The 25,000-nt window shown below is 45.1% G+C and overlaps 1 protein-coding gene across 1 annotated transcript in view; it reads right to left on the reverse strand.

Moving 5' to 3' along the window:
• Positions 1 to 6,054: 6,054 nt before the first annotated feature.
• The window catches only part of LOC143275394 (uncharacterized), a 28,419-nt gene continuing 9,473 nt past the window's right edge, over positions 6,055 to 25,000 (reverse strand). The window contains exons 7-12 of the mRNA XM_076579468.1: positions 22,634 to 22,657; positions 18,480 to 18,618; positions 17,403 to 17,616; positions 11,647 to 11,826; positions 8,407 to 8,570; positions 6,055 to 7,246 (exon numbers count right to left, since the gene is read on the reverse strand). Coding sequence (XP_076435583.1) covers positions 6,943 to 7,246; positions 8,407 to 8,570; positions 11,647 to 11,826; positions 17,403 to 17,616; positions 18,480 to 18,618; positions 22,634 to 22,657 — 1,025 coding nt within the window. The 3' untranslated portion in view covers positions 6,055 to 6,942. The remainder of the gene's footprint in view (positions 7,247 to 8,406; positions 8,571 to 11,646; positions 11,827 to 17,402; positions 17,617 to 18,479; positions 18,619 to 22,633; positions 22,658 to 25,000) is intronic.

A 25,000-nucleotide genomic window follows, 5' to 3' on the forward strand; every position in this document is an offset into this window, starting at 1 on the left:
TATGATTTGCCCTGTTACAGCCAGGTGAAAATGGGAAAGGTATTTGATTAACTACGATTTCCCCACTACGTCCAGGTGTGAATGGGTGTACCTGACTTCTGTTGGGGAAGATGAATTGGTAGACTGAATTAGTGAGAGGGTTCAAGCCTGATATACCACCAGGCCAAGCCGCGCCAAGATGGACGCTCAGGTTACACCACCAGTTTGCGTAATATTTAGCAGCCACGGCTTCACAAGCCAGTGTAGATACGCGAGAGTGTGGGTTCGAATCCCGCTCTCGCACTTTACACCAAGTTTGAGTGGAAAATCAACCTGAGCGTATACGTAGTCTTTCGAATGAGACGATAAACCAAGGTCCTTTGTTCAGCACGCACTCTGTACACCGAAAAAGAACCCATGGCAACAAAAGTGTTGTCCTCCGGCAAAATTATGTGAAATGAAATCCACTCAGATAGGTGCACAAATATATAAGACCTTTAGCCTTTAACTGGTCAGTGGGGGTAGACCTTTAGCCTTTAACTGGTCAGTGGGGGTAGACCTTTAGCCTTTAACTGGTCAGTGGGGGTAGACCTTTAGCCTTTGACTGGTCAGTGGGGGTAGACCTTTAGCCTTTAACTGGTCAGTGGGGGTAGACCTTTAGCCTTTGACTGGTCAGTGGGGGTAGACCTTTAGCCTTTGACTGGTCAGTGGGGGTAGACCTTTAGCCTTTAACTGGTCAGTGGGGGTAGACCTTTAGCCTTTAACTGGTCAGTGGGGGTAGACCTTTAGCCTTTAACTGGTCAGTGGGGGTAGACCTTTAGCCTTTAACTGGTCAGTGGGGGTAGACCTTTAGCCTTTAACTGGTCAGTGGGGGTAGACCTTTAGCCTTTAACTGGTCAGTGGGGGTAGACCTTTAGCCTTTAACTGGTCAGTGGGAGTAGTCTCCACTTGCCGTTAGCCGATTTTTTTAAGACTTTGTGCGCAAACTCTCACAATAATTCTCTAAAAAAAGTGTGGCTGATTATTTACAGTTATGATTGAGAATGTTATTCTAACAGTTATTTTCTATTCCATACATATAAAGTATTAGGAGTAGATGATTTGCCATTGTCATAGTTGATTCCTAGCAGGTGGTGTTGAGAGTATTGTAATGCACGTTATGTTATGTTTCTCTATTGTGGTGTTGAGAGCATTGTAATACACGTTTTATTTCTCTATTGTGGTGTTGAGTGCATTGTAATGCACGTTACGTTATGTTTCTCTATCGTGGTGTTGAGTGTATGGTAATGCACGTTATGTTTATCGTGGTGTTGAGAGTATTGTAATACACGTTATGTTTCTCTATTGTGGTGTTGAGTGTATTGTAATGCACGTTACGTTATGTTTCTCTATCGTGGTGTTGAGTGTATGGTAATGCACGTTATGTTTATCGTGGTGTTGAGAGTATTGTAATGCACGTTATGTTTCTCTATTGTGGTGTTGAGTGTATTGTAATGCACGTTATGTTTATCGTGGTGTTGAGAGTATTGTAATGCACGTTATGTTCTCTATCGTGGTGTTGAGAGTATTGTAATGCACGTTATGTTCTCTATCGTGGTGTTGAGAGTATTGTAATGCACGTTATGTTATGTTTATCGTGGTGTTGAGAGTATTGTAATGCACGTTATGTTATGTTTCTCTATCGTGTTCTTTTCTTTTTCGCTCACTGTGTACACAGGTTCAGGAGGGAACTTCGCGCGCTTGTGTTGTGCTTGTAAACTATTGTATCCATCTTCCATCATCTGTGTGTGTGTGTGTGTGTGTGTGTGTGTGTGTGTGTGTGTGTGTGTGTGTGTGTGAGAGAGAGAGTTCGTTCTTTAGTTTAACGTCTTTTCACTATAAGTGATATTAGACGAGGGAAGGAAAAAAATCGAGTGGGAGGAGGGGGAGGGGGGTTGATTACTGTGTACGCGTACGAGTAAGTGAAAGTGTGTGTGTGTGTGTGTGTGTGTGTGTGTGTGTGTGTGTGTGTGTGTGTGAATTATTGATTTAAGTTTTGTTTAAAAAATTAAAAAAAACAGCATTACAATATAACATATTTCTAATGAAAAACTAACAACTATAACAGCGAACCAACTGAACTATTTAACTATTTGTGTGTGTGTGTGTGTGTGTGTGTGTGTGTGTGTCTGTGCACGCGCGCGAGAGAGAGACAGAGAGAGACACAGAGAGACAGAGAGCGCACTTTTTGTTTGTTGGTGCTTGTTCATTTACTTTGTCTTTCAGCTGTCTTGCTAGGTGATATCATCTGAATTGCAACGAAACAAAACTTTGTGATTAATGCTGTGATATTTAGAAGTCAAGCTGTATTATGATTGCGATGTTCCAGATTGTGAAACGACACGTAGGACATGAACATGAAAATTCACTCAAAACGGTAGGCCTGTGTGTGTGTGCGTGTGTGTGTGTGTGTGTGGATGCATCGTACAAATGCAGCGGTTTTTGCATTTTGTATTGGGTGGTTTAATTCTTGCTTATTTGGTGATCATTGCGCATAGTTGTTTTTAATTAATATCTCTTTTTTTTTTTCCAGAAGATGATAAATATTTTTTGATAACGATTCATGCTGGCATACGTGTCTGTCACTGTTTGTGCGGGAATGAGGGGTTGTGTGTGTGTGTGTGTGTGTATGTGTGGTGTGGCCGGGGTGGGGGGATGAGGGGGGGGGGAGGGATTACATACCCTCACGTGTGTCACCAAAGCTCAAGCGGCGATACGACGCACATTGCACCGTACTGTCAAAGCTGAAAATAATTCGAATGCCCGGACAAACTCTCTCTCTCTCTCTCTCTCTCTCTCTCTCTCTGTGTGTGTGTGTGTGTGTGTGTGTGTGTGCAAAAGGTACAACAGACGATTCGACACTGATGATAACACATTTCTTCGGAAACAGAAAAGCAAATGACAAAACGAAGTGTTTTCATGTTGTTTGGATTTTTTTTTTTTTTTTCATATCTTTCCCGTGGTTTCAAACCCGTTCATACACCAGCTAAGCTGTCACAGGTAGAATAGAATCTGTGTATGCAAATACGCACAGAGTAAATACGTGTGTGTGGGAGAGTGTGTGTGCTGGCAAAAGACGAGCTGTCTCGGACTGCGACGTAATTGTACCAGTACGAAATGAGCTTTGACGTCATAACCTCCCCCCTTTCTTTTATTGTGAATTGTTGGGTGAACGTTCCAATTTTCCTCCGTCTGTGTGTGTGTGTGTGTGTGTGTGTGAGTGTTTGTGTGTGTGTGTGAGTGTATGTGTGTGTGTGAGTCTGAGAGAAGAAGAGAGAGAGAGGGGGGGGGGGGAGGATAAGTCCTCTCTGTTTCTTTCTTTCTTTCACACACACACACACACACACACACACACACACACAAACAGATAATAAATCTGTTTCTCTCTGCCTTTCTCAGTGTCTTTCACTGTCTGTCTGTCTCTCCAGCCCCACTCTCTTTCTTAGAGGGAAAGAGAGAGGGAGAGAGAAAGAGAGAGGGAAGGAGAGAGAAAGAGGGAGAAGGGGAGGGAAAGAGAGAAGGGTAGGGAAAGAGAGAGAGAGAAGGGTAGAGAAAGAGAGAGAGAAGGGGAGGGAAAGAGAGAGAGAGAAGGGAGGAAAGAGAGAGAGAAGGGGAGGGAAAGAGAGAGAGAAGGGGTAGGGAAAGAGAGAGAGAAGGGTAGGGAAAGAGAGAGAGAAGGGTAGGGAAAGAGAGAAGGGTAGGGAAAGAGAGAGAGAGAAGGGGAGGGAAAGAGAGAGAGAAGGGTAGGGAAAGAGAGAGAGAGAAGGGTAGGGAAAGAGAGAGAGAAGGGGAGGGAAAGAGAGAGAGAAGGGTAGGGAAAGAGAGAGAGAGAAGGGTAGGGAAAGAGAGAAGGGTAGGGAAAGAGAGAGAGAGAAGGGGAGGGAAAGAGAGAGAGAAGGGGAGGGAAAGAGAGAGAGAAGGGTAGGGAAAGAGAGAGAGAGAAGGGTAGAGAAAGAGAGAGAGAAGGGTAGGGAAAGAGAGAGAGAAGGGGAGGGAAAGAGAGAGAGAAGGGGAGGGAAAGAGAGAGAGAAGGGTAGGGAAAGAGAGAGAGAGAAGGGTAGAGAAAGAGAGAGAGAAGGGAGGAAGAGGAGAGAAGGAGGAGAGAGAAGGGGAGGGAAAGAGAGAGAGAAGGGTAGAGAAAGAGAGAGAGAAGGGGAGGAGGGAAAGAGAGAGAGAAGGGGAGGGAAAGAGAGAGAGAAGGGGAGGGAAAGAGAGAGAGAAGGGTAGGGAAAGAGAGAGAAGGGGAGGGAAAGAGAGAGAGAAGGGTAGGGAAAGAGAGAGAGAAGGGGAGGAGGGAAAGAGAGAGAGAAGGGGAGGGAAAGAGAGAGAGAAGGGTAGGGAAAGAGAGAGAAGGGGAGGGAAAGAGAGAGAGAGAAGGGGAGGGAAAGAGAGAGAGAAGGGTAGGGAAAGAGAGAGAGAGAGAGAAGGGGAGGGAAAGAGAGAGAGAGAGAAGGGGACGGAAAGAGACAGAGAGAAGGGGAGGGAAAGAGAGAGAGAGAAGGGTAGGGAAAGAGAGAGAAGGGGAGGGAAAGAGAGAGAAGGGGAGGGAAAGAGAGAGAGAAGGGGAGGGAAAGAGAGAGGGAGAAGGGTAGGGAAAGAGAGAGAGAGAAGAGGAGGGAAAGAGAGAGAAGGGGAGGGAAAGAGAGAGAGAGAAGGGGAGGGAAAGAGAGAGAGAGAAGAGGAGGGAAAGAGAGAGAGAAGGGGAGGGAAAGAGAGAGAGAAGAGGAGGGAAAGAGAGAGAAGGGGAGGGAAAGAGAGAGAGAAGAGGAGGGAAAGAGAGAGAGAGAGAGAAGGGGAGGGAAAGAGAGAGAGAGAAGAGGAGGGAAAGAGAGAGAAGGGAGGGAAAGAGAGAGAGAAGGGGAGGGAAAGAGAGAGAGAGAAGGGGAGGGAAAGAGAGAGAAGGGGAGGGAAAGAGAGAGAGAAGGGGAGGGAAAGAGAGAGAGAAGGGGAGGGAAAGAGAGAGAGAGAGAAGGGGAGGGAAAGAGAGAGAGAGAGAAGGGGAGGGAAAGAGAGAGAGAGAAAGAGAGAGAAGGGGAGGGAAAGAGAGAGAGAGAGAGAGAAGGGGAGGGAAAGAGAGAGAAGGGGGGGGAAAGAGGGAGAGAGAAGAGAGGGAGAGGGAAAGAGAGAGAGAAGGGGAGGGAAAGAGAGAGAGAGAGAAGGGGAGGGAAAGAGAGAGAGAAGAGGAGGGAAAGAGAGAGAGAGAGAAGGGGAGGGAAAGAGAGAGAGAAGAGGAGGGAAAGAGAGAGAGAAGGGGAGGGAAAGAGAGAGAGAGAGAAGGGGAGGGAAAGAGAGAGAGAAGAGGAGGGAAAGAGAGAGAGAGAGAAGGGAGGGAAAGAGAGAGAGAAGGGGAGGGAAAGAGAAAGAGAGAGAAGGGGAGGGAAAGAGAGAGAAGGGGAGGGAAAGAGAGAGAGAAGAGGAGGGAAAGAGAGAGAGAGAGAAGGGGAGGGAAAGAGAGAGAGAAGGGGAGGGAAAGAGAGAGAGAAGAGGAGGGAAAGAGAGAGAGAGAGAAGGGGAGGGAAAGAGAGAGAGAAGAGGAGGGAAAGAGAGAGAGAGAGAAGGGGAGGGAAAGAGAGAGAGAAGAGGAGGGAAAGAGAGAGAGAGAGAAGGGGAGGGAAAGAGAGAGAGAAGGGGAGGGAAAGAGAGAGAAGTAGGAAGGAGGGAGGGGAGGGGGGGGGGGAGAAGATCGCTACTGCGGTCCGGTAAAAGTTGGTTTTCAATCACAACGTGGAAGGAAAATGAAAAGCGAAAGAAAAGAAGTTTGGAGCCATCAAGCTTTTTAGACGTTCACCAGTCTGAATTCGTACCTGTTCGTGCCTGTGTCTGAGTGGACATTGATTAAAAATGATCTGTCACACACACACACACACACACACACACACACACACGCACGCACGTGCACACACACACACATGCGCGCGCGCGGACGAAGGCACACACACACACACACATATGTATATACACACACACGCGCGCGCGCGCACGAAGGCACACACACACACACACACACTAACAAATCTCCACACTCGTCACACACCGTTGTGCTGTCTGATATGTTCCGTTTATTACCTACAACGTGACAACAAGAGGAGATAAACCAAATAGCCTTCTCTCAAGTGTCGCTGATCAAACGAAGGATTCATCCGAACACCAGCTGATAAAAGACGATCCCCGTGGGTTGACGACGTCACGGCTTGTTTGGCTGTGAACTCTACAAGACTTCACCAAAAAGGTTGAGGGCCACTGAAGAAATGCAGGCTCCGTTTTTTCATAAAATGAACTAATTCTATGACCAAGAAGCGAGAGATGATTCAAGTCGTGCAGTCTGTGTGGGGTTCACTACTCGTTTCTCCTGTCATAGAGAAGGGCATCAGCTTCACACTGGGAGGGGGGGGGGGGGGGGGGGTGTCCGTGATTTAATGACTTCATAAATCCAGTCCTCCAGGTTCTCAAGTGTTGATCTGTGGCACTGCAGGACAGGGGTGGTGGTGTGTAGCTGGTTGCTATCCACTTGTGTAGCTGGGGTTAATTATTGATTGACTCTTCTTTCCGTCATTGCTGATGTCTCAGAATAGGTTTTACCACTGCCCACCCCCCCACCCCTGTTGAACACGTGACTGGATATTTCAGGCATGTGAACAGCTTGAAAAGTGCGTTGGAGAAAGGAAAAGTTTCAGGCGAAATGCGACAGTTATTCAGTTTTGGTTTTGTTGGTTTAAAAGACAGCCGTGGATTTTAATCGTGAAAAAAAAAAATCCCTGGAGGTGCACATGAGAAAGCACCTATGGTTATTACATCAGTGGCGCTCACTGTACTGGCTGTCCACATGACTGGTTTCCCCAAAATCTACCATCATTTCACCATGCCCTCAAGAAAGATGAAAAACGGAGGAAGTTCCCACACGTGGTCCATGACTTTTTGTGAACCCTATGGAAAAGTAGCGACCTCATTCTGATTCTGGTTCTGGTTTTGGTTCTGATTCTGGTTCTGATTCTGATTCTGGTTTTGGTTCTGATTCTGGTTCTGGTTCTGCTGGCCGCCCTCTGGTTCTACAGGGCAGAAGGGAGCGAAGCAGAGCGCGAAGTTTTGGGCGAGGTTGTCGTTGCTGTTGCTGGGATACCCACGCGATGGAAGCAGAAGAGAGGAGCAGTTCCTAATGGCCTCTTTCATCCCGTCCAGCGAGCATATCTCAACAGCCGTGCGGGCCATCAAACAGTGCATGTCCTCCCCTCTGGAAAAACAACAACAAATGGCTCCACTTTTCACTTCACTTTTCAAATTCACCTGCTACTGTTAGTGGCAATAGCAGCAGCGGTAGTTGTAGTAGTAGTAGTGGTGGTGGTGGTGGTTACACAAACGTGTAAAAACGTTGTCATAAATAATCAGACATTAGATACCAATGACTGCAGGACATTAGATACCAATGACTGCAGGACATTAGATACCATGACTGCAGGACATTAGATACCATGACTGCAGGACATTAGATACCAATGACTGCAGGACATTAGATACCATGACTGCAGGACATTAGATACCATGACTGCAGGACATTAAATACCATGACTGCAGGACATTAGATACCACTGACTGCAGGATATTAGATACCATGACTGCAGGACATTAGATACCAATGACTGCAGGATATTAGATACCATGACTGCAGGACATTAGATACCACTGACTGCAGGATATTAGATACCATGACTGCAGGACATTAGATACCACTGACTGCAGGACATTAGATACCACTGACTGCAGGATATTAGATACCATGACTGCAGGATATTAGATACCATGACTGCAGGACATTAGATACCAATGACTGCAGGACATTAGATACCATGACTGCAGGACATTAGATACCATGACTGCAGGACATTAGATACCATCAACTGCAGGGTGTTACATACCATAAACTGCAGGACATTAGATACCACTGACTGCAGGGTGTTACCTATCCTCTAGGTGACACAAACGTGTAAAAACATTGGCACAAAATAATCAGAAAATAGAACCCGAAGTAACGGCTCTTCAAAAAGGACCTTACAGAATACATAATACAGAATACTTTATCAATACGAGAAATTCATATGTGGTGTATGCTACGCAAACAAAACACGAAAATCACACTCATTCAATGTAAACACATAAACTACATGAAAATAATGCTGAAATGCTAAATTGATGTTAATCATACACGTCTGTCACAGTCATTCATCATGAATACATAAGGAACATGAGACGCACGAATACAAAGTTAATGCTAATTAATCTCATTCAACAATCACAAAGCAAAGCAACAAAGCGATAAGCATGTAAGAGAACAGATGAAAATATCACACTATAATCAGACCTGGAGCTGTTGTTCACAAGGCACATGATACTCACAGAAACGCTGGCACGTCCTGCTGAAAAACGGTGTGCATCATGAGTTGTACTTTGTCGTCCAGTTCCTCGTCTTTGGTCAGCTTCTCAAAGTTGGGTTTTTTCTTCGTGGAGCACAGCGTGTTGGGGAACTCGACGTCGCCTCGTGGAAGAAGGTTTTTACCTGCCTGTAACCCAGGATGAGAAGAAAAACAGAAGGAAGAGAGAGAGAGAGAGAGAGAGAGAGAGGGGGGGGGGGGGGAGGGAGAGAGCATTAAAACTAATTTTCCTGATACAAGTGGCCAAGATAGCAAATGCATTTCAGGAACTCAAACATAACTGCCTTTTAAACAATTCGTCGTTGAAACGACCGTGCAATGTGAGTTTCTAGCAAGATGAGTTAATTTGGTGAACGTGTTTCTTAAAATAATCACCAGTGCTAGCTTTTCTTTTCCCCCCTCTGAGAAAGTGAAGCAGGACAAACTGAGTTTCATGGCTGCAAAACAAACCCAACCAGATAAAACATCTACCCACCTACTCTATCTTAGATTCACATCTATTGCCTCCACCATTTTCTGACAGAGATTATAGGGGACACAGCATGGCTTGGCTGTATGGCTTACATAGATCAACTGAACTCACCTGTCTTACAAGTCAGACACGCAGACACCTGATCTGTTGAACTCACCTGTCTTACAAGTCAGACACGCAGACACCTGTTCTATTGAACTGACCTGTATAGCAAGTCAGACACAAAGACACCTGATCTGTTGAACTCACCTGTATAACAAGTCAGCCATGAAGACACCTGATCTGTTGAACTCACCTGTCTTACAAGTCAGACACGCAGACACCTGTTCTATTGAACTGACCTGTATAACAAGTCAGACACAAAGTCACCTGATCTGTTGAACTCACCTGTATAACAAGTCAGACACAAAGTCACCTGATCTGTTGAACTCACCTGTATAACAAGTCAGCCATGAAGACACCTGATCTGTTGAACTCACCTGTATAACAAGTCAGCCATGAAGACACCTGATCTGTTGAACTCACCTGTATAACAAGTCAGCCATGAAGACACCAGATCTGTTGAACTCACCTGTATAACAAGTCAGACATGAAGACACCTGATCTGTTGAACTCACCTGTAGAACAAGTCAGCCATGAAGACACCTGATCTGTTGAATTCACCTGTATAACAAGTCAGCCATGAAGACACCTGATCTGTTGAACTCACCTGTATAACAAGTCAGCCATGAAGACACCTGATCTATTGAACTCACATGTATAACAAGTCAGACATGAAGACACCTGATCTATTGAACTCACCTGTATAACAAGTCAGCCATGAAGACACCTGATCTGATGAACTCACCTGTATAACAAGTCAGCCATGAAGACATCTGATCTGTTGAACTCACCTGTATAACAAGTCAGACATGAAGACACCTGACCTATTGAACTCACCTGTATAACAAGTCAGACATGAAGACATCTGATCTGTTGAACTCACCTGTATAACAAGTCAGCCATGAAGACACCTGATCTGTTGAATTCACCTGTATAACAAGTCAGCCATGAAGACACCTGACCTATTGAACTCACCTGTATAACAAGTCAGTCATGAAGACATCTGATCTATTGAACTCACCTGTATAACAAGTCAGACATGAAGACACCTGATCTGATGAACTCACCTGTATAACAAGTCAGCCATGAAGACACCTGACCTATTGAACTCACCTGTATAACAAGTCAGCCATGAAGACATCTGATCTGTTGAACTCACCTGTATAACAAGTCAGACATGAAGACACCTGACCTATTGAACTCACCTGTATAACAAGTCAGCCATGAAGACATCTGATCTATTGAACTCACCTGTATAACAAGTCAGACATGAAGACACCTGATCTGATGAACTCACCTGTATAACAAGTCAGCCATGAAGACACCTGATCTGTTGAACTCACCTGTATAACAAGTCAGCCATGAAGACATCTGATCTGATGAACTCACCTGTATAACAAGTCAGCCATGAAGACACCTGATCTGTTGAACTCACCTGTATAACAAGTCAGCCATGAAGACACCTGATCTGTTGAACTCACCTGTATAACAAGTCAGCCATGAAGACACCTGATCTATTGAACTCACCTGTATAAAAAGTCAGCCATGAAGACACCTGATCTGTTGAACTCACCTGTATAACAAGTCAGCCATGAAGACACCTGATCTATTGAACTCACCTGTATAACAAGTCAGACATGAAGACACATGATCTATTGAACTCACCTGTATAACAAGTCAGCCATGAAGACATCTGATCTATTGAACTCACCTGTAGAACAAGTCAGCCATGAAGACACCTGATCTGTTGAACTCACCTGTATAACACGTCAGCCATGAAGACACCTGACCTATTGAACTCACCTGTATAACAAGTCAGACATGAAGACATCTGATCTGATGAACTCACCTGTATAACAAGTCAGACATGAAGACACCTGACCTATTGAACTCACCTGTATAACACGTCAGCCATGAAGACACCTGACCTATTGAACTCACCTGTATAACAAGTCAGCCATGAAGACACCTGATCTATTGAACTCACCTGTATAACAAGTCAGACATGAAGACACCTGATCTGATGAACTCACCTGTATAACAAGTCAGACATGAAGACACCTGATCTGTTGAACTCACCTGTATAACAAGTCAGACATGAAGACACCTGATCTGTTGAACTCACCTGTATAACAAGTCAGACATGAAGACACCTGATCTATTGAACTCACCTGTATAACAAGTCAGACATGAAGACATCTGATCTGTTGAACTCACCTGTATAACAAGTCAGCCATGAAGACACCTGATCTGTTGAACTCACCTGTATAACAAGTCAGCCATGAAGACATCTGATCTGATGAACTCACCTGTATAACAAGTCAGCCATGAAGACACCTGATCTGTTGAACTCACCTGTATAACAAGTCAGCCATGAAGACACCTGATCTATTGAACTCACCTGTATAACAAGTCAGACATGAAGACACCTGATCTATTGAACTCACCTGTATAACAAGTCAGACATGAAGACACCTGATCTGTTGAACTCACCTGTATAACAAGTCAGCCATGAAGACACCTGATCTATTGAACTCACCTGTATAACAAGTCAGACATGAAGACACCTGATCTGTTGAACTCACCTGTATAACAAGTCAGCCATGAAGACACCTGATCTGTTGAACTCACCTGTATAACAAGTCCAGGTCTTTGAGGCTGTTTATTGACCGTCCTGTCAACAGGGCGGTAGGTGATTGTGACTGAAGTACCGTTGATGTACATGGTCAGCAAGTTCTGTTCCTTGTTGAAGTCAACCCCCACACCATCTATCATGCTGCCCTCCACGGACCAGGCGTAGTTGGAGACATCCTGTAGTGTGACCAAACATTGAAAGTGAAATTCTAGGCACACGAACAACTGATACGAAATCCGCACAATTATGAACTTCGCACGCGCGTGCGCTCACACACACACACACACACACACACACACACACACATCAACAACAACAAAACACAAACGCAACTACATATTCATCACTCTTGGGTGTGTTTTTTTAATTTTTTATGTGTGTGTGTGTGTGTGTGTGTGTGTGTGTGTGTGTGTGTGTGTGTGTGTGTTTTAATTTAATTCACAGACCCGAATTTCGCATGAACTTCGCTGCAAGACTTTTTTGTTTGCACGAGGGTGAGAAACGCCAGACTCTGCAGTCGAATTTGACCAAACTTTGGGCAGATCTTTTACTGACTGAGGCCTATTCAGCTAAGAGATGACGGGCGCAATAGCCGAGTGATTAAAGCGTCAGACCTTCACTCTGAGGGTCCCTGGTTCGAATTTCGGTAACAGCGCCTGGTGGGTACAGGGTGCAGATTTTCCCTGTCTCCCAGGTCAACATAATGTGCAGACCTGCTAGTGCCTGAACCCCATTCGTGCGTATACGGAAGCATAAGATCAAATACGCACGTTAAAGATCCTGTGATCAATGTCAGCGCTCTGTGGGTTATGGAAACAACGACATACTCAGCATGTACATCCCCGAAAATGGAGTATGGCTGCCTACATGGCGGGGTAAAAATGGTCTTACTCGTAAAAAGCCCGCTCGTGTACACAACGAGTGAACGTCGGAGTTGCAGCCCACGAACGAAGAAGACGGAAGATCTAAGAGATTCCAGTTAAAATCAAGCTAGATCAGGTTGTTCTTGCTGCAAGCACCCAGCTTCAAAAAGTTGTTTGCCCGAAGTCACTGCTTCCTGTCTGCTTCACAGTTCTCCATACAGCATGGGAGGGAGGTGGCAGAATGGGTCTGGGTTCGAATCCCGCTCTCGTCCTTTTCCCAAGTTTGACTGGAAAATCCAGTTTCAGTTTCAGTTTCAGCAGCTCAAGGAGGCGTCACTGCGTTCGGACAAATCCATATACGCTACACCACATCTGCCAAGCAGATGCCTGACCAGCAGCGTAACCCAACGCGCTTAGTCAGGCCTTGAGAAAAAAGAAAAAAGAAAAAAAAGGTGAATAAATAATAGATAAGCTTACATAAATAAATAAATAATAATTATAATATAAAAAGGTAGTAGTAATAATAATAAATGAATAAATAAATAAATAATACAACAATGATGATAAATAAGCAAATAAATGTAAAACATGAAGACACACATTCACACATACACCATGGATAACAGATATGCACCAAACATGCAGTTTCACAGATATGAAAGCACAGTCAAATACATATAAACGTACATGAGCTCCAACACACACACACACACACACACACACATTACCCTGCACCTCCTCCAACTGAATATTTAGTCGTTCGGATGAGACGATAAAAACTGAGGTCCTGTGTTCTGCAGGCACTCGGCGCATTGAAAAAACCCATGGGAAAGAGAGTGTTGCCCTCTGGCAAGACGGGCGCAATAGCCGAGTGGTTAAAGCGTTGGACTGTCAATCTGAGGGTCCCGGGTTCGAATCACGGTGACGGCGCCTGGTGGGTGAAGGGTGGAGATTTTTACGATCTCCCAGGTCAACATATGTGCAGACCTGCTAGTGCCTGAACCCCCTTCGTGTGTATATGCAACTACGGCCATGATTTCAATCAAAACTGACGTAACGATCAAATACGCACGTTAAAGATCCTGTAATCCATGTCAGTACGTCAGCGTTCGGTGGATTCTGGAAACAAGAACATACCCAGCATGCACACCCCCGAAAACGGAGTATGGCTGCCTACATGGCGGGGTAAAAACGGTCATACACGTAAAAGCCCACTCGCGCACATACGAGTGAACGCAGAAGAAGAAGTCCTCTGGCAAAATTCTGCAGAAAAAATCCACTCCACTGTAATAGCTACACAAATATATATATATATATATGTGTGTGTGTGTGTGTGTGTGTGTGTGTGTGTGTGTGTGTGTGCAAGCTCTCAAGGCCTGACTTAGCACGTTGGCTGATGCTGCTGGTCAGGCGTCTGCCTAGCGGATGTGGTGCAGCGTATATGGATTTGCTCGAACGCACTGACCCCCTTGAGAAACTGAAACTAAAACTTCCACAGCAAAATGACTGCATTCGAAATGATCTCATTTCAACACAAGGTTATTTGCTTTGATTGTAAGCTAACTACGGCCATGATTTCAATCAAAACTGGCGGAGGAGTTTGGTGTCTACAGACTGACGGCTCTGTAATCTTCGCACCATGGCGGAGGAGTTTGGTGTCTACAGACTGACGGCTCTGTAATCTTCGCACCATGGCGGAGGAGTTTGGTGTCTACAGACTGACGGCTCTGTAATCTTCGCACCATGGCGGAGGAGTTTGGTGTCTACAGACTGACGGCTCTGTAATCTTCGCACCATGGCGGAGGAGTTTGGTGTCTACAGACTGACGGCTCTGTAATCTTCGCACCATGGCGGAGGAGTTTGGTGTCTACAGACTGACGGCTCTGTAATCTTCGCACCATGGCGGAGGAGTTTGGTGTCTACAGACTGACGGCTCTGTAATCTTCGCACCATGGCGGAGGAGTTTGGTGTCTACAGACTGACGGCTCTGTAATCTTCGCACCATGGCGGAGGAGTTTGGTGTCTACAGACTGACGGCTCTGTAATCTTCGCACCATGGCGGAGGAGTTTGGTGTCTACAGACTGACGGCTCTGTAATCTTCGCACCATGGCGGAGGAGTTTGGTGTCTATAGACTGACGGCTCTGTAATCTTCGCACCATGGCGGAGGAGTTTGGTGTCTACAGACTGACGGCTCTGTAATCTTCGCACCATGGCGGAGGAGTTTGGTGTCTGTAGACTGACGGCTCTGTAATCTTCGCACCATGGCGGAGGAGTTTGGTGTCTGTAGACTGACGGCTCTGTAATCTTCGCACCATGGCGGAGGAGTTTGGTGTCTGTAGACTGACGGCTCTGTAATCTTCGCACCATGGCGGAGGAGTTTGGTGTCTATAGACTGACGGCTCTGTAATCTTCGCACCATGGCGGATGACTTTGGTGTCTGTAGACTGACGGCTCTGTAATCTTCGCACCATGGCGGAGGAGTTTGGTGTCTACAGACTGACGGCTCTGTAATCTTCGCACCATGGCGGATGACTTTGGTGTCTGTAGACTGACGGCTCTGTAATCTTCGCACCATGGCGGAGGAGTTTGGTGTCTATAGACTGACGGCTCTGTAATCTTCGCACCATGGCGGAGGAGTTTGGTGTCTATAGACTGACGGCTCTGTAATCTTCGCACCATGGCGGAGGAGTTTGGTGTCTACAGACTGACGGCTCTGTAATCTTCGCACCATGGCGGATGACTTTGGTGTCTGTAGACTGACGGCTCTGTAATCTTCGCACCATGGCGGATGACTTTGGTGTCTGTAGACTGACGGCTCTGTAATCTTCGCACCATGGCGGAGGAGTTTGGTGTCTGTAGACTGACGGCTCTGTAATCTTCGCACCATGGCGGAGGAGTTTGGTGTCTACAGACTGACGGCTCTGTAATCTCCGCACCATGGCGGAGGAGTTTGGTGTCTACAGACTGACGGCTCTGTAATCTTCGCACCATTGTTCGGGGTCCGGGGAATTTCACCCGGAGGGACAATGACCAGGGCCAGTGCCAGGCAGACATCAAACAGGAACGACAACTGTCACGGATGCAGTCGTTTTCAGTCAACACTGACTTCTGTCCCTTCACGTCAACAATTCCACTGTGTCAGGGGTCTACACTGACGTCTGTCTAACAGTGTCAGGGGTCTACACTGACGTCTGTCTAACAATGTCTGGGGTCTACACTTACTTCTGTCTAACAGTGTCAGGGGTCTACACTTACTTCTGTCTAACAGTGTCAGGGGTCTACACTGACGTCTGTCTAACAGTGTCTGGGGTCTACACCGACTTCTGTCTAACAGTGTCTGGGGTCTACACCGACTTCTGTCTAACAGTGTCTGGGGTCTACAGCGACTTCTGTCTAACAATGTCTGGGGTCTACACTTACTTCTGTCTAACAGTGTCTGGGGTCTACACTGACTTCTGTCTAACAGTGTCAGGGGTCTACAGCGACTTCTGTCTAACAGTGTCTGGGGTCTACACTTACTTCTGTCTAACAGTGTCTGGGGTCTACACTGACGTCGGTCTAACAGTGTCCGGGGTCTACACTTACTTCTGTCTAACAATGTCAGGGGTCTACACTGACTTCTGTCTAACTGTGTCAGGGGTCTACACCGACTTCTGTCTAACAGTGTCTGGGGTCTACACTTACTTCTGTCTAACAGTGTCTGGGGTCTACACCAACTTCTGTCTAACAGTGTCAGGGGTCTACACTTACTTCTGCCTAACAGTGTCTGGGGTCTACAGCGACTTCTGTCTAACAGTGTCAGGGGTCTACACCGACTTCTGTCTAACAGTGTCTGGGGTCTACACCGACTTCTGTCTAACAGTGTCTGGGGTCTACAGCGACTTCTGTCTAAAAGTGTCAGGGGTCTACACTGACGTCTGTCTAACAGTGTCTGGGGTCTACACTGACGTCGGTCTAACAGTGTCAGGGGTCTACACTGACGTCTGTCTAACAGTGTCTGGGGTCTACACTGACGTCTGTCTAACAATGTCTGGGGTCTACACTTACTTCTGTCTAACAGTGTCAGGGGTCTACACCGACTTCTGTCTAACAGTGTCTGGGGTCTACACCGACTTCTGTCTAACAGTGTCTGGGGTCTACACTTACTTCTGTCTAACAGTGTCAGGGGTCTACACCGACTTCTGTCTAACAGTGTCTGGGGTCTACACCGACTTCTGTCTAACAGTGTCAGGGGTCTACACTTACTTCTGTCTAACAGTGTCAGGGGTCTACACTGACGTCGGTCTAACAGTGTCTGAGGTCTACACTGACGTCTGTCTAACAATGTCTGGGGTCTACACTTACTTCTGTCTAACAGTGTCAGGGGTCTACACCGACTTCTGTCTAACAGTGTCTGGGGTCTACAGCGACTTCTGTCTAACAGTGTCTGGGGTCTACACCGACTTCTGTCTAACAGTGTCTGGGGTCTACACTGACTTCTGTCTAACAGTGTCAGGGGTCTACACTGACGTCTGTCTAACAGTGTCTGGGGTCTACACCGACTTCTGTCTAACAGTGTCTGGGGTCTACAGCGACTTCTGTCTAACAGTGTCAGGGGTCTACACTTACTTCTGTCTAACAGTGTCTGGGGTCTACAGCGACTTCTGTCTAACAGTGTCTGGGGTCTACACTGACGTCTGTCTAACAGTGTCAGGGGTCTACACTGACGTCTGTCTAACAGTGTCTGGGGTCTACACTGACGTCTGTCTAACAGTGTTGGGGGTCTACACTAATTTCTGTCTAAGAGACAGAACATATATATATATATATATATATATATATGGATAGATTGATAGATAATAGATAGGTATCAACACTTGCCTGTGTTTGTGCGAGTTTATCACTTACCCGTTGGAAGTCGTCTATCATCTGGCTTCCGGTGGTAATCTTGACGTACGAAGAGCCCGTCGTGCCGCCAAAGGTCGGTATCGGCGGAGTGAGGTTTTCAGGGTCAGGGCCGAGGAAGGTCATCACCTCAATCTCCAGGCCTCCCACATAGAAGCGACCTTTGTACGTTGTGGGGTCGTTGACAGCGCTGACTCTTATCCGAGCAAAGTTATACCTGACCGCCAAGATAGACAGCTTCAAATTATCATCCACGTCTGTTTGAGCAATGGTATTCCTCTGCACAAAGAGAGGCAGCTTCAATGTAAAATTGTCGACGTCTGTTTGAGCAACGGTGTACCTCAACACAAAGACAGAGAGACAGCTTCAAAGCAGAATTATCAACGTCTGTTGGAGCAAAGGGGTACTTCAACAGCAAGACAGACAGCTTTGGTAGTAAGATTGTTGACGTCTTTTTGACACATAGACAGAGAGAGTGCTTCAAAGTAGAATTATCGACGTTTATTTGAGCAAAGGTGTACCTTGAAATATAGACTGAGTGACAGCTTCAAAGTAGAATTACATCTATTTGAGCAAAGGTGTACCTCAATGCACAGACAGACAGCTTTAACTCTCTCCATACGAACGGCGAGAGACGACGTTAACAGCGTTTCACCCCAATTACCATCATCAAAATATTGCAAGCGGAAGGCTCTTGTACTGAAGAGGTGAATGTTGACAAAGAATACCACAATTCTGACGACGGAAGCTAAAGGTTGGGTCATTCAGACACCCACTGGACATCCGAGGGGTCCGTGTAGAGGAGAAGAGAGGACTGGCCGTACTGAGTGAGTTAAAGTAGTGAAGGGAAAGATGTGTAGTAGGAAAGAGACTGAAAGAAAAGCAACAACGAAAAAAGGGGCCACTCTCAGCGCACCAGTGCGCACCCACACAAGTGTGCAAATGGACATACACACACACACACGCGCGCGCGCGCGCGCGCACACACACACACACATCCACCCCCCCTCCCCCCACACACACACCCCATCCCATCCCCACCCCCACACAGAAGAAAAGCTCATCGCTACCGTTGCTTACCCTGGGTTGGTGTCCTGGTTGACTTTGACGACCATTTCAGTCATTTTGACAGGACAGGTGAAGGGGACGACTCTGGCCGTTTCACCACTGAAGGTCTTCAGGTGGGGGTCACCGGTCAGGGAGCACGTGTACACTCCACCTGGGGTCCGGTCAGCCCAGGTGGCCACCAGACAATGCAACAGAGGGCAGGAAGAGGTTCTGTTTAATTAACCACGTCCCGATGCAGTGAAGCCTCCTTCAGTAACTGACCAAACTGAACAACGATACATTCAGTCCTGTAAGCATAGGTGTTGACAACCTCTCTTTTTAGACATTCTAAAAAAAAGAAAAAAAAAGAGCTTCTTGTATTTTGTGTTGCATCGTAACACTCATAGACTGCTGGTGATCCAGTCAGTGGGTTCTTTTGAAGTACTCTTACATGTTGCCAGATTAGTGGGCTCTTATATAGATCACTTACATGTTGCCAGATTGAAAAAGTTTTCCCAGGAACGTTGCAAACCAGTCCACACATTGCACAACATGGACTGTATGCATCGCTTTAAGTGTTAGGCTTCGTTCACACAAAGCCCTGCTAGTTGCCGTCAGCCTGACACAGCAACACGCTTCAGTCAGACACAGCCAGTTGCTGTCAGCCTGACACAGCAACACACTTCAGTCACACACAGCCAGTTGCCGTCAGCCTGACACAGCAACACACTTCAGTCACACACAGCCAGTTGCCGTCAGCCTGACACAGCAACACACTTCAGCCAGACACAGCCAGTTGCCGTCAGCCTGACACAGCAACACACTTCAGCCAGACACAGCCAGTTGCCGTCAGCCTGACACAGTAACACACTTCAGCCAGACACAGCCAGTTGCCATCAGCCTGACACAGCAACACACTTCAGCCAGACACAGCCAGTTGCCGTCAGCCTGACACAGCAACACACTTCAGTCACACACAGCCAGTTGCCGTCAGCCTGACACAGCAACACACTTCAGTCACACACAGCCAGTTGCTGTCAGCCTGACACAGCAACACACTTCAGTCACACACAGCCAGTTGCCGTCAGCCTGACACAGCAACACACTTCAGTCACACACAGCCAGTTGCTGTCAGCCTGACACAGCAACACACTTCAGTCAGACACAGCCAGTTGCTGTCAGCCTGACACAGCAACACACTTCAGTCAGACACAGCCAGTTGCCGTCAGCCTGACACAGCAACACACTTCAGTCACACACAGCCAGTTGCTGTGTCGGCAATGGCGCTCTCCGGACAAAGTAAACGACTATATTCACACTGCTTGTATCACTGAGGAGTTCCGTCGGACCATCCGTCTCATTTGTGTGCATGACACAAATCACACAGCTGACTGGAGACAGCTGGTGGCCAGTGTGACCACCTACCGCCGGCATGGATGGCGGGAAAGCGTAAAATGACGTGCACACAATTCTCGGCCAACTGCTGTCAGTTTCTGGCTGGGCTTAGTGTGAATGTAGCCTCAACGTGCACATTTGAATGACATTAAAAAAAATGTATGAGAGAAAGGGAGGGGTTGGAGAGGGAAAAGAGAAGGGTGGGAGGTTGTTGTTGTGGTTTTTTCCACTTAAATCTATACTGTCAGTGTACTTTCACTAAATCAGCTTAACTTCAACCACTATTTAAATGTATTAGAAATGTCATATGCTGTCACTGTTTGGTATTCACACATATGTGTTATGCTGTTGCTTATCCCAAACCAAGTGGTAGTCATTCCATGTTACTATGTATACATGTGCTCACTATCCACTTGTTACTGATATGTTGTACTTATGACATTTGTTGTTTGTGTCTTTTCCTGTCATTGTCCTCTTTCTTTTCTTCTCCTTCTCATAATATTGTACTAAAACAACAGGAAAACTCTTTATGACTGGCCTCTGTATGTCCTTGGACTGTGCAAAGGTGTTTCTATCCTTTCACTCTTTTTATCCTAATTCAGTAATTCCTTTGTATCACCTTTATAATATACCACTCGGTTTAACACAGCTTCTCACATATATAATTACATATATATATATATATATATATATATATATATAGAGAGAGAGAGAGAGAGAGAGAGAGAGAGAGAGAATTTAAGAAATTCTTTTAATTTGACGGTAAAGGAGGCGTTGCTTTCGCCTCAGGCACACAGCATGTAGCTGTTTTTTCAAGATCAGCACAGACCTGTCTCGACAAGGCTGACCGAAACTCAATGAAATGGTGGATCCAATTTTTCTTTTATGTTCATTCTTGTTAACTCATTGTCCACTTTAGAATATTCATTCGCAGTAAACACGTCAATGGTGTATTTAGTATGTGTTCTGTCCAGAATTTGTATTGCTTTTCTTTTAATTGAGAAAAAAACCAAAAAAAAAACCGATGTCATACTGTCCTCTTACCAAACATAGCTTACGTTCCGGAACCTGGGAAGCAGGTTTAAGCTTTTTTTTAGATCCGGATGGAGCCTCAACGAAATAAACCGTAATTATTTGGGAGATTGTGTACTCGCTTCGTGGCTTGCAGAGCAACAAAAAAGGTCATATGACGTCATGGGCAGTCCACCACCGTAACTAGCTTTTCTTGGTGTGCACTGCCTTTTTCGGCAGAGTTCGATCACATCATTTTATTTGCACAGACTGAACCAAACAACAAAAACCATGTCGTCAAAAAGGCAATTAGAACTCAAGACATACACATCATTTTAAAAGAAAGCAACAAGGTAAGTTTTTTTACTTTAGAATTCTTTTCATTATTATTCATTTATTATATATATATATATATATATAGAGAGAGAGAGAGAGAGAGAGAGAGAGAGAGAGAGAGAGAGAGATTCCTCCGATCGAGATCTGGTGTAAACACATAACAGAAAGCAGATCACGCAATGGGCTTGGAACTTTTGCCTTGAAACGCAATATATATAATAGATCCATCGACAGTCGACCAAAACAACAATTTACCCTTCCCTCAATTTCACAAAGACATGAAAAAGTATGTGTGCTGTGGATAACATGATGCTTCAAACTGATATTCGGTGTGTCAAGTCTCTCCAAAGTCGAAGCTAGATGAGGCTCTGTGTTGAATTTTTAACAGATCTGTTCGAATACTTGAATGGCAGAGATTTGACAAGAAACACGATCAAAGTAAACATAGAAGATAAAGCAGATAACTGCTGTAATTATAAAACGAAAAACAACTTGTTAATTTGCACACAAAAAACTCACCGCAATAGTTCAAAATCCTTTTGTCGGCGGAACAGGCGATTTCCTCTACGTAATTTCAGCATTTCGATGACTAGCAATGGAGACGCGCATGCGCATGCGGTTCTCGCTAGAAATAACCGGAGAGTCCCGATGAAAGTGGCCATGCACAACCTCCATTTTAATCCGAAACTACAGCTTAATTCTGAAGACTTACAACCTATTATTGGTATGACTGTGATGATTTCAACCTATTGTTGCTATGACTGTGATGATTTCAACCTATTATTGCGATGACTGTGATGATTTCAACCTATTATTGCTATGACTGTGATGATTTACAACCTATTATTGCTATGACTGTGATGATTTCAACCTATTATTGCTATGACTGTAATGATTTACAACCTATTATTGGTATGACTGTGATGATTTACAACCTATTATTGGTATGACTGTGATGATTTACAACCTATTATTGCTATGACTGTGATGATTTACAACCTATTATTGGTATGACTGTGATGATTTACAACCTATTATTGGTATGACTGTGATGATTTGCAACCTATTATTGGTATGACTGTGATGATTTACAACCTATTATTGGTATGACTGTGATGATTTACAACCTATTATTGCTATGACTGTGAAGCTGGGTTTTCTTCATGGCTTTCCTAAATAAAAAAAAAAAATTTAAATAAAATTTTTACCAGCTATGTTTAATCAAATTAGGTACTGGCGGACAACGTATAGAGTAAATGGCAATGTTAAAGTGTACAATGGACACACAGACATACAGAGACACACACAGACACACAAACATACACATACACACACACACACACACAACACACACACACACACACACACACACACACACACACACACACACACACACACACACACAGACACATGGTGTACATTTTCATCATTTTTGTTCCCCTTACCTCCTGGACTGGGAGGGCTGGTCCCTGAAAATGAAACATGAACATCATTAGATCATGTGCTAACACACACTGCAGAACAGTGCACTTTTGACACCACGTCCGACAGTCCTGACGCCGTCCTCATACATGTGGGTGTAAATGACTTAAGAAATCTCGACGCAGAAGCAGCCAGCAATAAACTGACCTCAGCTGTTCAGCAAATAAGAAGAGAAATGAAAGCAAGCAGCAAGATCATTATCAGCAAGGCCACAACCACCCGTCAGAAAGAGCTAAGTCGCAGAATAGACTTGTTCAACGCCTTGCTGTATACAAAGCTTCATGAACTGGACAACATCTCTTTCGTGGGTCATGACAACCTGCGTGCAGATTATCACTTGAAAGACGAGGTACACCCTAACACAAGAGGTGCTGGTCTCCTGGCAGCCAACATCGGTCGACATCTTGACAACACGCTGTGGGAGAAGCCGACAGGAAAGACACGGCCACGACGTCGGTACACACCTGTACACAACAGAAGAGGACATCCACAACAGCTCCAGGATCGTTACCAAAAGGCGTTCACACGAGAACAAACCAACATACGACTTCAGGACGCCCAACATAGAAACAGCAGAGACAAAACTTACATGCACAGGGACACATATGGCAGCAGAAACTACAACAGCTATACCGACATCCGTAAGAGAAATAACCGGAGCGACAACAGACACCGTCGAGCAGAGAGACACTTCAACCACACACCTGAACTCAGCACATTTCCTCACTTCGACAGACAGACAGAATATCAGTATCCACGGAACAGGCGAAGGAGAGGTTGGTCTGACAGATACAACCGACGCCACTACCCCTCATGCCATGAGGACAACGATAACTTCCACCACCTCACAGGAAGACGGTACTCAGCGTTCGAGGAGGGCGACGATGAACATGGCTACCTCCCCGGCACACGACGCTCCTCACGTGAGAACGACGATGAATACAGCTACCATCCATATTCACGACGTTCAGCCCGCTCCGGATGGTCTTATTATGACAGACTACACAATACGTACTATGATCAATAGAATGTATGCGGACATATAAGTAGATCCACCGGGCAATAGAGCATTTAACATAAACTGTAGACATAGGTAAAAGTCGTATCAACATTCTTTCATGGAATATCAAAGGTTTCATAGAAACAATAGATGGTATTCGCGTGAATAAACTGAAAGACTACCAATTCATCAACAAATTACAATCATATGATATTGTATTCTTGGAAGAAACTCACTTAAATTATGAAAGCACAAAGGAAATATTTATTCCAAATTTTGCTCCAGGAATCCATTATTATCGAGAAAAACATAAAAGGGCTTGTAAGTCTTCAGGAGGAATATCTGTCTTTGTTAGAGATGATCTAAGAGAGCACATACAATTTTTACCGCAAAGCAACTGCGATCTTGTATGGATCCATATACCAAACGCAGCTGAAAAGGAAAACGACACGTATATCGGCTGTTGCTATATACCACCAGTATCATCATCTTTCGGTAAACTACATTCACCCCAGATATGGGATAGGTTGGAAAGCGACATAGAACATTTTTCTACAAAAGGCAATATTATCTTATGTGGCGATTTCAATGCAAGGACAGGAATGGTTACTGATTATATTAACACAGACAGCGGTGATAATACCTACCTGTCGTCTTACCCTGGTTATACTGATAGAGTAAACGACAGATGCTCGTTGGACCAAACTGTTCACAAACTTGGTCGCAAACTAATCGATATCTGCATAAGCAATGATCTGCTTATTCGAAACGGAAGGACCCTGGGTGATTTAGAAGGAAAATATACATGCCACATACAACAAGGTAGCAGCGTTGTAGACTATTTCATATGTTCAGAACGACTCACAAAAGACATATCTGAAATGAATGTAGAAGGTATCAGTCCGTTTTCCGATCATTGTCCGCTACGATTGTCAATGTACTTGTCAGTAAGGAAGCAGAAAAGAAAAAAATCGCCTTGCACTCACAGTAATAAGGAATGCAACAACCAAAATGGAAGTTATACTAAATTTTTCTGGAATGAAAATTCTGCCAGCGCTCTTGGTCATGCACTAAAGACAGGACAAATCAACAAATTGTTACAAGAAATCAAAAGTGATTTAAACATTTCATCCACAAATAAAAGGGTAAATACTATAGTTGAAAAGTTCACAGATGCGTTGACAGAAGCATCTAAGTTAGCTGTTCATCATAAAGAATTCCGTAAAAAACGTAACACAAAGCAGTCTAAGAAATGGTTTGATCAGGCTTGTTACATCCAAAGACGAGAACTGAAATCTTTAAGAAATGCATTAAACAGAAACCCACGGAA

This window comes from Babylonia areolata, chromosome 30, assembly GCF_041734735.1.
Source record: "Babylonia areolata isolate BAREFJ2019XMU chromosome 30, ASM4173473v1, whole genome shotgun sequence".
Lineage (NCBI taxonomy): Eukaryota > Metazoa > Mollusca > Gastropoda > Neogastropoda > Buccinidae > Babylonia > Babylonia areolata.